The 16,481-nt window shown below is 36.2% G+C and overlaps 1 protein-coding gene and 1 pseudogene across 1 annotated transcript; one reads left to right on the forward strand and one right to left on the reverse strand.

The window, feature by feature from the left end:
* Nucleotides 1-4,239: 4,239 nt before the first annotated feature.
* Nucleotides 4,240-7,959, reverse strand: LOC147924706 (uncharacterized). Its single transcript, XM_087496905.1, has 5 exons — nt 7,608-7,959; nt 7,276-7,371; nt 6,701-7,155; nt 4,491-4,565; nt 4,240-4,401 (listed from the first exon to the last, which is right to left on the reverse strand). Exons 1-5 carry the CDS (start codon nt 7,957-7,959, stop codon nt 4,240-4,242), a joined length of 1,140 nt encoding a protein of 379 aa, XP_087353031.1.
* Nucleotides 7,960-13,149: 5,190 nt separating this feature from the next.
* On the forward strand, nt 13,150-15,304 carry LOC147924707 (F-box only protein 12 pseudogene; annotated as a pseudogene).
* The last annotated feature ends 1,177 nt before the right edge of the window (nt 15,305-16,481 follow it).

The raw sequence follows: 16,481 nt of genomic DNA on the forward strand, positions 1-16,481 counted from the left end.
ATCCACAAAGTCAATAAACTAAGTAAACTCTTAAAGAATATATAGATCAAAGTACCATTGGTTTGAAGAAACAGTGACACACAAGGTGGAGAAACAATCATTTTTATGCTCTATTCGAACTTGAAATTAAGAATATAAAACTCAAATTAGATCTTCAATTAGCAAAAAAAACAAAAAAAATTATGTGCTATTAAAATTGAAAAACAAAAAAAGATATTCTAGGTTTAAACAAAAATATTTCGTTATATATAGGAAAATGGTATAGAAAAAGTTCAATATCTGTTTAAAATTTTTCATTTATTATTAAGTTATTGTTTGCCAAATATATTGCTTAAATTTTCTAATTGTTTGTTGATAGTTTCCACAAAATTTGTCATCATATCATCCATATTTTGTTTGAATATTTGTTTCATAACTAAAATTACTAATTACTTCAATTATCTTCAATTAATTCACACCATAATCGATACAATTTTATTATAGATTTTAATTTATACTATTAATCGTTATTTATTTTAATTAAATATAATACTTTTTGTAAAAATAGATTTTAGACAAAATTTAAATTTAGTAGCTCTGTTATTTAAGAACATTAAAATACTTTCATAAGTTTTAAAATAATAATTTTCGGATATATATATATTACCTATAATTTAAATATTTTCTTTTTATTAATCAGTTTGAAATCAATATAAAAGAGCATACTCCTTTTTTAGTTGTTTCATTATTTATTTTATTATTATTAATTATTGTTTTATTTTCATAAAAAATATTGTTAAGTTTTTAAAGAAATTTGAAAATCTAATGTTATCTATTTCCATTTTTGATAATCCTATATTTACTTTCTTTAATTAACCACGTCATTTATAATATCAAATTAAGAAAAATATATCTAAATATACTTATTACCAAGTTAAATATGTTTACATATATATATTTGTGAATTTAAATGACCGGTTTTTATGGTAATAAATTTAATTTTCATAAATATTAGGTAATTGTTATTATTGGACTGTGATTTGTTTGGAAACGGATTTAGAACCCATCTTAATTGCACCCGATTTGGAAGGGTTGTATCATTTTATTTTGGTTCGGGTAACACTATTAATTTCAACCTGTTTGGATACTATCAATATCAATCTGTTTGGCTCCATATTTATACTTATCCCTATTCAGTTTTCAGTGGCATTTCATGTAATAATTTCTTAATCTATGTCTACTTATTAAAAATGCTTCCCTTTTAATAGTATAGATAAAACATACATTCAGGCATTCAGCTCATATATGGTATCAGACCTTCTCGATCAATAACTTACAAAAAAAAATATATTTTCTCAACATTTTTTCTTCTTTTCATGGTTACTCCGGTAATAATGGCCGACACCATCACCACAAACAACCAAACACTTCTTAATCTCAACATGAAAACGTCACTAAACTCACCCAAACCAATTACCTCATGTGGAAGTTGCAGGTTCATGCCCTAGTTGATGGACATGGTCTTGTTGGCCACCTTGATGGCTAAACACCAATTTCCACCGTCATTGTCTTGACCAACGGTGTTACCACTCCAAATCCAGATCTTCTCACCTGGAACCGACAAGACAAGTTAATCTATAGTGCTCTTCTTGGATCCATTTCGCTTACTGTTCAACCATTTCTGTCCCGCACCATGACTGCCGCTTAGATCTCGAATACACTCGCTGCTACTTATGCGAAGCCTAGCTGGGGTCATATCAAGCAGTTACGAGATCAGCTAAAATATTGGACGAAGGGGAATCAGACGATTGATAATTTTCTCCAAGGCTTCACGACAAGGTTTGACACGCTTGCTACTCTTGGTAAGCCTGTCAAACACGAAGAACATGTGGACGACATCCTTGAAAGTTTGCTTGACGAATATCGGCCTATCGTCGATCAAATTGAAGGTAGGGACATCCCTCCAACCATCACTTACATTCATGAGCGACTCCTTAATCAAGAGGCCAAACTCTTTGCCAAAGCTGGTTCATCTTAGATCTCGGTTACTCCCAATGTTGCTACACAACACAATCACCACAATAACAGTAATGGTCAAAACAACAACTAGGCCTGGGCAAAATACCCGACCCGAAATATCCGTATTGGAACCAAACCGAAAAACTCCGGTTCGGATCGGGTATGGATCTTCCCCAAAGTATTAGTTGGATCTTAATTGTAAATACTCTTGGGTATCGGGTATTACCCGATCCGAACCGATACCCAATTAGTACCCATGTATATCTGAATCTATGTTGTTTATCATTTCACATATGTAATCCTTATGTGTGTTTATCAGTTGAGATTGCATTGAAGAAGAAGAATTGTGTTTATCAGTTCGTCTCCACTCTCCACTACCTATATGGCTATATCTGCGGAAGATTTGATTCTTTAGACTGTATATATAATTGGTTTAGTTATTTTGGTATGATTTTTTAGTTATAACTTCATGAAATTTGATATAGTTATTCAATTTCTATATAGGGTATTTTAGTTATATATGGGTATTTTGGTTCTAAATGGGTAAAAAATATTTATACCATACCGAACCCAAAACATATTAGATATATTTTGGTATTCCAAAAAAATACCCGAATCCAAAAAAATCCGAACCGAACCCGAACCGAAATTTCTATAATACCTATATGATTCTATAAATTATAAACTCAAATTACCCGAAACCCGAATTACCCGAACCGAACCCGAACCGATACCCGAATGCCTACCACTAACAACAACTATAACACCAAGAAGTAATATCCGACCTCCAATGGTAACTCGTCTGCCAACACACATGACTCCTGCGGTTACAGACTATACTTAGGCAGATGTCAAATCTGTAACACTCAAGGCCATAGTGCGCGTCGGTGTCCACAGTTCTAGCAATGCTCTCCCTCGATGCCTCCGAATAAAACCAGTCCATTCCATCCATGGCAACCACGTGCTAATCTTGTTGTTGGGTCTTCTTATGATCCGAATCCTTGGCTTCTTGACAGTGGTGCCACTCACCATATGACATCGGATTTAAATGCTTTGTCTCTTCAAGAGCCACATGCTGGTCATGATGATGTTGTTGTTGCAAATGGATCTCCTTTACCAATCACACACACATGTTCCAAGCTTCTTCCCTCTCAATCTCGTGACCTTCAGTTGCATAAAGTTTTATGTGTTCGTCACATTAAACGTAACCTTATTTCTGTTTATCGAATTTGCAATACTAATCAAGTCTCCGTTGAATTCTTCCCTGCTTCTTTTCAGGTGAAAGATCTAGCAACGGGGGTTCCAATTCTTGAAGGCAAAACCAATGATGATCTCTATGTCTGGCCGGTCTCACCAACACAAGTTGCTTTTCTTACCATGTTGACGAGTTCGAGAGCTTCTCTTCCTATGTGGCACTCCATGCTTGGCCATCTGTCTTCTTCAGTATTAAGCAATATTGTTTCTGCATTTACACTTCTAGTTTCCACTTCTCATAAGCTGTCTCCTTGCTCAGACTGTCTTATTAATAAGAGTCACAAATTACCTTTCTCTCAGAACACAATTATCTCAACACGCCCTCTTCAATATCTCTATTATGATGTGTGGACGTCTCCAATACTCTCCAATGACAATTACAAGTATTATCTTCTCATTGTTGACCACTATACTTGGTATACTTGGCTCTATCCACTTCAACGCAAATCCGATGTCAAGGCGAATTTTGTAGCCTACAAACCGTTTGTTGAAAACAAGTTTTAATAGAAATTAGCACTTTGTTTTCTGATTATGGAGGAGAATTTTTGGCCCTTCGTGAGTACCTTCCTGTTCATGGAATCTCTCATTTGACATCTCCTCCACATACACCGGAGCACAACAGTTGAGACTGCTCTCACACTACTATCAACCGCCTATGTTCAACCTGAGTACTGGCCATTTGCCTTTAATACTGCTGTGTATCTCATTGATCGGCTGCCAACACCAGTTCTCTCTATCGGCTTTTTCAAGATTTTTGGGTGTCTCTGTTTCCCTTGGTTGAAGCCCTACCCCAGTCACAAACTTGAGAGTCGGTCCAAACGGTGTGTTTTCCTTGGATACTCTCTCAAGCAGAGGGCGTATTACTGCCTTCATCTTCCCACACATCCCGTCATGTCTGTTTTGATGAAACCCACTTCCCTTTCTCTGTTTCTGAGAAGTCCTTGCCTACTGCTGAACTTGCTGATAGGTCGGTGGCCACTCCAACTGCTACAATGATTCGTCTACCACCGGTGTCACCGTCGCCAACAACTGGAACCACCAGCATAAACCTTCACCAACCGGCGCCGCCTGTATCGTCTTCCGCATCTCCACATGTATCTTCTTCTTCTTCTTCTCTATCTTCTTCTCGTTCTCAATTTTCTGAGCCCACTGCTCCAAATACAATTGTCTAGATCAAAATGATTTGCAGCCCACAGATCAGACTCAACTTTCCTCCACCTCCGTAAACCCTGCATCACCAACTCCATCTCTTGATTCAAACAGAACACCCACACCACCCCACCTACCTCAAAACGCTCCACCCGTTGTACCACCTGCAAATATCCACAAAATGCAAACCCGAGCCAAAAACAACATTATCAAGCCTAAACGTAAATTAAATCTTCATGTTGCAGCTATGAAGCAATCACGTGAGCCAACCAAGCTGCTCAAGCTTTACAAGATGAGAAGTGGCGTCGCACAATGTCTGTGGAGTATGACGCTCAACTCTGCAATCACTCGTGGGATTTGGTACCTCCGAATACGACTCAAAGTATTATTGGCTGAAACGATCCGACCCATTACTTTAATAACAATAATATATAATTAAATATAATTAAATACCCATAATATTTAATTATAACCAATCAACAAAACTATCAATAACCAACATACACAGCGGAAACATACCAACCATACAAAACCAATACAACATCAATACAAAAATATTTCTAAGCATTCTATTCATCAACCTAGCATAACTCTAGCCAAGGTTCCAACATAAACAATATAACAAATTCCAACAACACACAACCGAGACCCTAGATCATCCTCCTCCTCATCGCCATGATTCCACGTCACATACCTGCACACCACAAACAACAATTGAGATGCGTAAGTATTATCACAAATACTTAGTGAGGTAATCCTCCCATCTACTGGGCTATACACACAAGCAACTGAGATTATAATGTTTAACAAACAACAAACAAACACAACAAACCAGGAAACCACGCAACAGACAAGTTGGTGTCGACCGACACCGACCCCGCAAACACGTTCTGCTCGAAGCCGATCATCGAATCTCCGTTTCTAATCATCTCTAATCCGTCCCAAACTCACCCAAAAGCTTTAGGAACCTACCATAACACAACCACCACAAGCAAGAAAACAACACCACAGACAACATAGAACAAGCAAACCATAAGAGATCTCATGCTTAGATCAGCCATGGTCATGTACTCACCTCTTTTGCAGGAAGATTCTGACCCAACAACGACGAATCCAGCACCCTAGAAGGCTTCCCCTTCGTTCCTCGCATCAGATCTCCACTCCACAGAGATCTCACCAATCTAGCTTAGAATCTCCAAAATCCCTCAAGAACACTCTCTCTTCTCTCTTTTCTCTTTAGAATGGCCAACAACCTCTTTTCCACGACCTACGTAAAGTTTTCTCTTATATACATTGGTTAGGAACTTCAATTGAACCAAACCAAGCCAAAACAACGAATTAAAACAACCCACTCGAACCAAAATTGATGGTGTCGATCGACACTCCTCTTGGTGCCGATCAACACCCACTCCCAAAATTCCCAATTTGGTTCGCGGATGTTACAATTCTCCCCCACCAATACGGAATCATCCTCAAATCCCGCAACATCGTCCCCTCCACCAAGGACTTCTGTGCAACCGTCACCATGGCCTGCTTTCCAACGAGCTTGTTCCAAAATTGAAGTTCGAAGTCTCCCTTTATCTTGAGGGGGGAATATTATAGATACTCATATCAATCATTATCTATGATTATTCCAATCAATCAATCCCAATGATCTCTCTCAATTAGTGTATATAATATTTACTTGCTATAGATACTTTGTAATACTCTGTATATAAGGTCTCTATTGTACTCATCAATAAACATACATTCAGCTCATACATATATATGTACTAAATATCTCTCCTGCTTATCAGAAAATCCGATACAACTATTATGAAAAGATGAATTATTTCAAATTTCGTCCCAACGTTTTGTTTATTATCAAAGCTATCTTCTATATTGTCTATCTTTTCTTGTTCTTGTTCTTTTTTTTTTGGTAAAAAGTTAAGATTTATACCAAATATTATATTTTCTCTGTACAAAATGGGAAAAGAAACTAGAAGGGATAGCTTATACAATCAAAATATGAAGCTAACAAGGACAAAGAAGAAGTCGCTCTAGGTAGAGAGAGTAGACGATCATGGATTGTATGATCCACTCCGGCTTGAACCACTGATGGAGGAGACGAGACGTTGGTGAACAGCCTAGCATTCCTTTCGCGCCAAAGAAGATAGCAGGTGACTTGGAGGACGAGTTTGACGATGGTTGCAGCGTTGGGGTGCGGTTGTTCCTATGCTACTTGAAGGATCTAGGTGGAGATAGAACTTAAAATCATTGGAGGAGATAAAATGATTCTGCCTGAAAACGCACTCCAAACCTCTAAAGAGTAAGCACACTGAAAGAAAAGATGTTCATGACTTTCAATCCCATTAGAACATAGCACACAACTTGGAGGAACATTGATCCCCCAGTTCCTTAGCCTGTCTTTGGTAGGAAGCCTTCCTAGAATCGCAAGCCACGTTATAAAAGAGTAACACGGCACTGCCTCCTTGAACCAAACTACCTTACTCCATGGTACCGCCGGAGAATGAGACCTTAGTTGCTCCCAAGTTTCTTTGGAAGAGAATTTATTAACGAAGGTCCCAGACAACCTTTTCCAAAGATACAGATCATCCCCTTTTTCATCGTTTGGTGGAGAGATAGATGTGAGAGTTGCCATGAATGATTGTTGAGAATCAGATCTTGCAGCCGGCATCCTCCATTCTCCATTCCTTACCGCCTCTAGAACTATAGCATTTTTCCTTATCCGCAGTTGTCTTGGTCCATTTCCTACTATAAAGTCAGCCAAAGGACCAAGCTCGCACCAATTATCATACTAGAATGAAGCAGTGCGTCCATTTCCAAGCTCACAACGCATGAACTCCTTTAGTCGAGGCTTGAGATGCAGCATACATTTCACAGTTCGAGAGAGACGTTGGTTTTCCTCCATCAGCCAGAAACTCTTCATGTGGAAAACATTGCCTTTAAGCCATGCCACCCATAATGATCCTGAACTTGCAAAGAAGTTCCAGATTAGCTTAAGTTGAAAGACAATCTGAAAGTCCTGCAATCTCCTGATGCCTAGACCCCTTTCCTCCTTGGGCATGCAGACATCCTACCAAAGAGTCGACCTTCTCATAAAACCGCTTCGGCAAGTTAAACACAGAACTCCAAAAGTTAACCATTCCATAAATAACTGATGATACAAGTCTGATTCTTCCGGCAATAGACAGAGACTTACTCACTCAGATCATCAATCTCATCGTCAGCATAGCCCTCGAAGAAATTTTTTGATTTTGCTGGGTTCATATCCAACCCACTCAGCTGTTCGAACTGTGACATTGCCTCTCTAACGCTAGACAGAGAGTGCCTAGATCCATCAGTGAAGACCAAAAGGTCATATGCAAAGAGGAGGTGCGTCACTTGAGGAGATGAACAATTAGGATGTAGTTGAATGCTACCTGCTGAAGCCGATAACTCCAGAAGCTTCGATAGCACCTCCATGACAAGGATGAAAAGGTATGGAGAGATAGAATCGCCTTGCCTGAGGCCTTTCTTCCCAGAGAAGTAGCCTGCCAACTCACCATTAATGGCCATAGAGAACCGCGGAGAAGAGATCCATTCATGCGGAATAATGGAGGGAAGTTCTGAGCTTCTAGAATCTTGAGAACCAAGTCCCAACACACCGTATCAAAAGCTTTTCTAATATCAACCTTGACCATACAGCTCTTTGGACAACTTGCGTTTTGATAATCCTTGATCAAATCCAAAGCGAGCAGGACATTCTCTCCTAAACTTCTACCTTTAAGAAAAGCTGCTTGGTTCGGACTAATGCACTCTAGTAGGATGGGCTTCATTCTGTTGGCTACAATCTTAGAGATGACTTTGTAGATCAAATTGCAACAGCTTATAGGTCAGAAATCACTTAGCTAGCAGGCTTCCTGAACCTTAGGAATCAAAGCAATGATAGTGCAATTGAGATCCTTGAGCAGGCGGCCATTGCGAAAAAACTCTTGGACTGCTTCCACCACCGTGTCTCCAACCACGTCCCAAGATGCACGAAAGAACTCCACCGAGAATCCATCCGGACCTGGGCTCTTATTCAACGACATAAGAAATACCACCGCCTTTATCTCTTCTGTTGTTACTCCTTTCTGGAGAGCTTGGACTTGAGAATCTGAGCATCTGAATGGAAGGAGGTCCCCTAGTTCAGTAACTGAGATTGGAGATAGTGACAAATCGGTTTTACCCAGAATATCTTCAAAATATGCAGCTGCATAAGTTTTTATCTCTGAGATGTCGGCAATCCTTCCCCCAGACTGATCACACAAGAAATGGATATGGTTTCGTGCAGCCCTTTGCGTCACTGACCTGTGAAAGAAGGTTGTGTTCTTGTCTCCCAGACTGAGCCAGAGGATTCTCGACTTTTGGCGATAGAATTTCTCCTCTGCGGTAAGGAGTGTTTGCCATAGTGTTCTTGCTTCATGCTCCTCCCTAACTGCTTGAGCATCTGGAGTAGAAAGAACCCTTCTTTGAAGCTCAGCATCTAACACCGCCTGACTCTGAGCTCTCTTGCTGAAATCTCTGAAGTGTTGCTTGTTCAGAAGCCTCAAAATCATTTTAAGTTTCTGCATCGACCTTACAAGCTTGTATTGATAAGAACCTTGAATGGCAAGAGGGTCCCAACTCTGCGAGATTGACTCCTTGAACTGCGGGTGATCTATTACATGTTGGAATTGTTCTTGTTCTTTTCAAAACGTCCTCATCTCTATCTATCATCTTCCTCTTTAGTTATCTTTTCTCCGTTTTTATTATCAAGTATTTTTCTTTACTCTCCGTTATAAAATATAAGATATTTTAGCTAAAAACACGCAATAAATGTCTTGTTTTAAAAAGTTAATCCAATCATAAATAATTGCAGAAAATAAATAATAAAAATATGAAATTAATTTAAAAATTACCTAGAAAGTTGAAAACATTTTATATCATAAAACAAAACAAAAAATCTCTAAATATTCTATATTAAGAAAAGGGAGAGAGTATATGTTTATCTTTGATATTCAACCTCTTCTTTAACATCCGATCCATGGCAAATCCCAGATCCGGTATTATGCCCAATCATGGATCTGGTGATCAAAACGATTATGAAGGGGGGCTAAGATATATGTCACTTAGTTCCCGAGTTTTATGCTTGAAATCTTTTTTTTATTTTTCTTACAAGAAAGATTTATCACACAGATAGCAAGCATGTTGAATCATCTAGCTAGTCTATCTAATTTATAAGTATTTGATTCGAATTTATTTTTCTTTCAAAAAATAAATCGTACTTGTGAATTTTTTTGCATCGATTCTGATTATTTTTAAACCTGTGGATCAAAATATTAGTGAAATTGAATTTGTGAACTTTTTTGCATTCGATTCTGATTTTTTTTTTAGCTTGTGAATCAAAATAGTAATGAAATTGAATTGTGTTTTTCTTTTTTGCTATTTGTTTAGATTGAAAATTTTTTAGCATACGATCCAGGTATTTTAGTTTGTGAATTCGAAATTTCAATATATATATATATATATATATATATATATTATTTTTTGTTTCTTCTTACGCTGAACTGAAAACTAATGAAATTGGATGTATATTTCTTTTCCATAGAATTGAGGGCCTTGTTAGTTAAATGAAATTTAGAGGAAATTTTGGTTTGGATGTTTGGTTTTGATTTTGTAGTTTAAACTTCTCTGTTTGTTTATTTCAAGGCCTACTTCTTGTCTAGGTCAGTTTGTTTCCTATGTCCGAAGGTAGGTTCTTTAATTGTAGGTTATGTTATGTTTGACTCTCAACCTTGAGGTTTATGTGTTAAGGTATGCTATGTTTCCTGTCAAGAAGTTATGTTTGCTACGGCTTAATATTCTTTTGTAGATCAGTTTCTACTTTTTTTTTTTAATCTTTTTCCGGAAGCTCACATGTATCTACCAATATCTTACGCATGTTTTTGGTAAAGCAGCCAACATGACCAAACAAGGGAAGCCAAGTTGCCTGATCTGAAATCTCGCAAGCTGCATAATTAACTTCACTTCATTTTTGAAATTTCTGTTTCTGTTATGTTTGTGTTGGTTCTTGTGTAGGTATGTTTGATTCTGTCATAGGTGTTTTGCATGCTTGATTTGGTCCATCTCCTTCTGGGTTTTTTTTTTTCTCTCTTGCGTTCGCTGAATCTCTCTGCTGCATCTAAGGCTCCGGTAGACATATCTGCCAATATCTTACACAGCTTTTTTTTTTTTTATGAAGATGGCTGGAAACACCCATATCGAGCCACCCACAAAAAATACACCCATATCGAGCCACCCACAAGATGACTTGAAAATTTCATAAACTTTGTGATCGAAAACACGACATTCACATTCAAACACATTGCAAATTGGATATGTGAAAGGAGAAATTTGGAAGAATTAAAAATTCTAGAGCAATTTATGTACAACAAGAGTGCAACCCAATATATTGTGATGCAACTCAATGTTGTGTAATCACCTTTTTTTTTTTACATAATGCATAACAAAAATTATCGGAGATATCTACCATTGACGAACAAAAATCTTTTTCTATTCTTTATCTTTACTATTTTTACTAATGACTCTGCCCAAATACATATGGATGACGAAAAGTCCGTATTTAAAAGATTTGAAGGCAAAAGTTGCCAATTTGACAATAACCCTTTGCTAAACTCTCACGTCAAATCCTCAATGTTGACTCCAAGCCGCAAAATTTTCATACTTAATAGACCAAAACAATTTATTTTTGAGAAAGATATTATAATATATAATTACTTTAATTTTTTTTAATTCAAAATTATAATGATTTCTATAAAATCAACATAATTATATCAAATATTCTCTAAAATATCAAAATTAAGATTTTAATGAATTTAATGATAAATTTTATTTTCCTAAACCTCTATCGGTATATATATATATATCACTCATTTCTTGACTCTTGCATATTGTTTGGGCAAAATTAATCGATTTGTTTAAAGACTACGGAAACAAGAAACAGATGTTGAATAGTTGCTTTGATTAATCAAAGTATCGATTGCAAAGTACAAGAAATCAAGCACAGTGAGTCAATCTATGAACTGAGTTGTGCGTCTTGAAGCTTCGTGAAGTATCTTGCCTTTGCTATTGATTTCCTCTCGTATCATGAAGACGTAGCTCCCTTTTTATAGAGAAACCTTCCCAACCCTAATCCTCATGGGACTTGGATTCGTGTAACCGTCTCTTCATGAGATAAGGCCGTTTTCCAATATTCTCTTCACAAGATAAGGTTATTTTCCAATATTCTCTTGATGAGATCAACTTCGAATATTCTCTTGACAATGTCGTTTCGTCAAGGAACACAGTCGGTGTCAAGGTCCAGTTACGGCCCGTATTAACTCAATGCTTGCCGTTACGGCCCATATCAATAGAATCTTCTAGAGAATACATATTTATTTCTATTATTTATGGAATATATCATAATTATAATAGAATTTATCTATTATAATTTATATGATTAAAATTATGCCCAACACATATAAACATAAATATATATATCTCACATAATTGATTGGGAATATGTTTAAAAGTTATAGATCCATTTTGAAAGACTTTAAATGTAGTAACATTAGAAAAATAGATGAACGAAAATAAATAAGATATATACATATATATATATATATATATTTATGTTTATATGCAAGAGTCAAGAAATGAGTGATTAAAGAATATTATAATCATAAAATACTTGGTTAGAGCCAGTAAATTACGCATATATATGAAATTTTAAGTAGCTTTCAAATGTTAATTTTGTATTTTATTTAGTTTTATATTTTAAAAAAACGAGTTTAGAGTTCATACATTTTATCTCGCAATACAATATAATTGTACATGACATCATAATAAAATTAAAATTTACTTTTCTGTAATAATCATGATTGGTAAAAGTTACAATTTTCATATCAATATAATTTGTGAACTATATCAATATGAAAAATTAATACAAAATAATTATCGAAGGAAAAAATGAAAACTAATATTATCTCGTATTTAAAAACTAACATTATCTTAAATATATTTTTTCTATATATTGTAATCTCATACAAAATAATTTTAATATTTTTCTAACTAATTTTAAATAAAACTATACTGAAATTTTCATAAATTAATCAAAAATTTATATAAGTTCTCAAATTTTTTATGCCATCCTGAAAATCAGAAAAAACCATTTTATAAAATCGTTTTTTTGAATCTAACTTATAAAGAATCAAATTGACAAATAAAAAAGCAAAATTTAAAGCAAGAAATTACAAAACATGTCTAACTTTAAAGTTTTGTATATTAAAAATAATGTTTATCTTAACTTTAAAGTTTTGTATATTAAACATGTCTAAATATTACATTATAAAATGTAATATTTATAGGGTTTAACGTTGAACAAAATTAAAGTTGTCTTCTAATTAGTTTTTTTCTTTTTTTTTTCTTTTTTTTTTTTTAAAAGCAAAAATACATATCTAAGTGTATTCAATTTTTTGTTTTGTCGAAGAAACTTACATCTAAATGGTTTTTATGTTACGTTCTCTACTACAATCCTGAAAGGAACACTCTCCAACATGTTGGAATCCATTGTAACCATGAAGCGATGGAGAATCTGAATAGAGTTTACACCTTTGTAGAGAATCCGCAACGTCTATAAGCCCACCAGAACAGAAGTGTAAACCCACGAGCAGCATATCAACATCATATAGAGAAGATCCTGAAGTGATGATTGTTTCTCACCCGCAAAAACATCGTGGTTCCTTTGAGAGCATTAACAAATTTGAAGCTCTGCGTCTTTTAGATGATGATGATGAATTTGCAGGTGTCAAAACCTGGGAGTGTGACACTTTAATTTATCACTTTGACCCATTAACAAGTTGCTTTTTATTTTGTTATATATATGTTCTAGTTTTGTTACACGGTGCCTAGGAACAAACTAATGTTTTATCCTAGATGCTACCAGAAATAACTGTTGTATTTAATTTCTAAGTTGAACAAATCTCTTTAAGAAAAATTGGATATCATGAATTCATACGTAACATGATAGATTCTTGAGTTATTAGTACTTATTTATTTCTGCAAGAATTTGACATATGTTGGACTCCTTAAGAGTAGTTAAAAACCAAGACTCAATTTAGTTTCAGAAAACAAAAAATGGCTTTGGTAAGAGGTCTCTCGGCTGCAAATACGATTATTATTGGTGCCTCTATAGCATGACTGAGGAAAGAAACTTAAGCACCATTACAGTTTCTTGCAGTATACGTCAGAGAGAACCAGACGAAGAAGAAGCATAGATACATTTTATTTTCTAATTCGAGTATACTCGAAAGGTTTAGCTCTTTGTCACTTCTTCTATAAGACTATAAAAATCACAAAATGACAAAACAAAACAAAAGAAGTGAAAAGCATAGGAAACAGGACTGAAGGACGATAGCTAATTGCATGAGATTCATTTTTAATCAACGGCCAGGATTTTCTGATTTATATTTAGAAACCATAACCCTATATATATGTACTAAATATCTCTCCTGCTTATCAGAAAATCCGATACAACGATCATGAAAAGTGGAAATAATTTCAGATTCCATCCCAACTGATCTAATTAACGAGATATTCTTGAGATTGCCGGAAAAGTCTATCGCCAGGTTTCGTTGCTTGTCGAAGCTATGGGGTTCCATGCTTTGCCGCCCATATTTCACGGAGCTGTTCTTGACCCAATCCTCGGCTCGGACGCGTCTTTTATTTGAGGTCAAACAACATGGTGATTGGTGAGTAGTTCTTCTTCTCGTCGCCTCAGCCTCAGACTCCGTATGTCGCTCTTGAGGAATAAGAAGACGCGTCTCCATGAGGATATAAGCCAATACATGTGTAGCTATGCCTCTGGTTTGATCTACTTCTAAAGTATGAAGATCTCAATGGATGGAGATGATGAGGACACAAGGCCTATGATATGTAATCGTCTTACGTGGCATTATGGGATCTTACCCTAAAATGAGAAGGTACAAGGAGCAGATAAGCTTTTTAGGGTTTGATCCCATTGACAAGCAATTCAAGGTGTTGTTCATGGCTCATCGATATTGACCATAAAATTCTGACGTTAGGAACTGGAAAATTGAGGTGGAGATATAATATTCATTGTCCCTTGCCCCATGAATGTTGTTGTAAAAGGATATGCATCAATGGGGTTTTGTATTACTTAGGTAGACCAATTTATCACAGGTCTTATGAGCAAGGGCCTTATGTGATAGTTTGCTTGGATGTTAGGTCTGAGAAATTCAAGCTTGTAGACGCAAAATTCTGGCGGAGTATTTGGCCATTAGGTGGGAAGCAAGCTTGTGATGGTGGATTTCCCATATTGAGTTGTGTGTGGGTTCTAGAAGATGTTGAGAAACAGAAATGGTCCAAATATGTCTACTCTCTGTGGGATGAGAATAAAGACGTTAAGGTTGAACTCAAATTTTCCGATGTTGGGATGAGTAGTGAAATTGTTTTGCCCATGGAATTTGCATCTAAACTGTATTATGTTTACTACTAGTTGAAATCCAAGGTTTTGAAAAATACCCTGAGATTTGTGGTATGGTTTCTCTGCCTTTATTGACTATGTAGAGGATCTTAATGTTAATGATATGAAGCTACTTAGGTAAAACCCTTAACACCAAGGCCTAGTTAGTAATCATTAAAAAAAAGGCCAAAACCAAAAACGCCGTGCTCCATCTATGAAGAACAAGCAGCTGACAGCCTTCATCCAGAACAAGTACGTACGAATTACTAGCTAACCTAGAGTGAGGACAGGTTTAGCCAATTTGATCTTGGAGGCCAAAAACAGATTCAAGTACAAGAGTCTTAGCTATTTTGGCTGCGAGAATGATGTCATTATTGTACAGGTTTTTTTGTGATCTCTATCACTCTATTTGCTTAGCTATTATGTTATTTCTGGTTATCATGTCCTAATTGTGTGATTTGGGAGTTGAGAGCAAATTAGTGTTTTCATAAAACTCTGTTTTTTTCATTTTTCATTTTTTTGTTTCTTATTGTTTAAAAGCTTTTTAAGACCTTATTGTCTATTCTATAGTATTCTTGTTTTCATTTATTTTGTTTTAGGAATCTTCTAGATAGATGACATCGGAAATAAATGCCGTCTTAATCCCTAACTTAAGCAAACCTCGTAAGAAAAATTGGATATAAAAACTGAAACTAATCTAGTCCGTCACATGTAGGGATATTGTTGTGAGTCTTGTGACTCCCATGAGTCTTTTGAGGGCTGTGGCAAAAGAATTGTAATTACAGTAAGTGTTACAATCTCGATTATTATTTTATTTTTTGAATAAAATGTTAAATTAGATTCAAAGAAAAAATAGCATTTTTACATCAAATGCAACATGTGTTATTTAAAAACTTAAAGAAAGAGAATCTACAACATATTCATCCTTGAAATCTCGAAGCAAACCACATCTGGAGACCATCCTCGTCTCGACGGTCACCCATTGCAGAGATAGCCAAAAGTTGGTTTCGCACTTGTTTGTCAAGCATTGTGATTAGACTAGCCGCCGGTACCGGAGCCTTACCATGCCGGCGGGCATTGCGCTCCCGCCAGAGGGTATGAATAGCTGCTTGGAAAATATAGCGAGCTATAAACCCAAGCACCCTGTCCGACCATTGGCTCGACACGCAAGTGATGATAGTAGACCCATCCGTAGAGTACTCCAGTCGGAAGATGTCCTTAGCCAAAGCTCCCAATACCTCCGATGTGTAGCTACAACTGAAGAACAAATGATTACGGGATTCTAATGTGTTACTGCAGAAGGGACAAGTCGAGACAGCATTTTGATTCCATTGAAGCATACGGTCACCAGTGGACAATCTATCCCAAACTGCCAACCAAACGCAGAAAGAGTACTTCGGGGTGTTGTGGGTGAACCAAACACCCTAATACCAAGCGACTCTGTTAGAGGCCGTACGAAGGAGAGTCCAGGTCTGTTTTGTTGAGAAACGAGGCCTGAAGACGTCATTCTTTCTACGCCAGAGAACTCTGTCAACTCCTTCAACACGGTTTTGTG

Source organism: Camelina sativa, chromosome 17 (assembly GCF_030686135.1).
Source record: "Camelina sativa cultivar CO46 ecotype springtype chromosome 17, ASM3068613v1".
Lineage (NCBI taxonomy): Eukaryota > Viridiplantae > Streptophyta > Magnoliopsida > Brassicales > Brassicaceae > Camelina > Camelina sativa.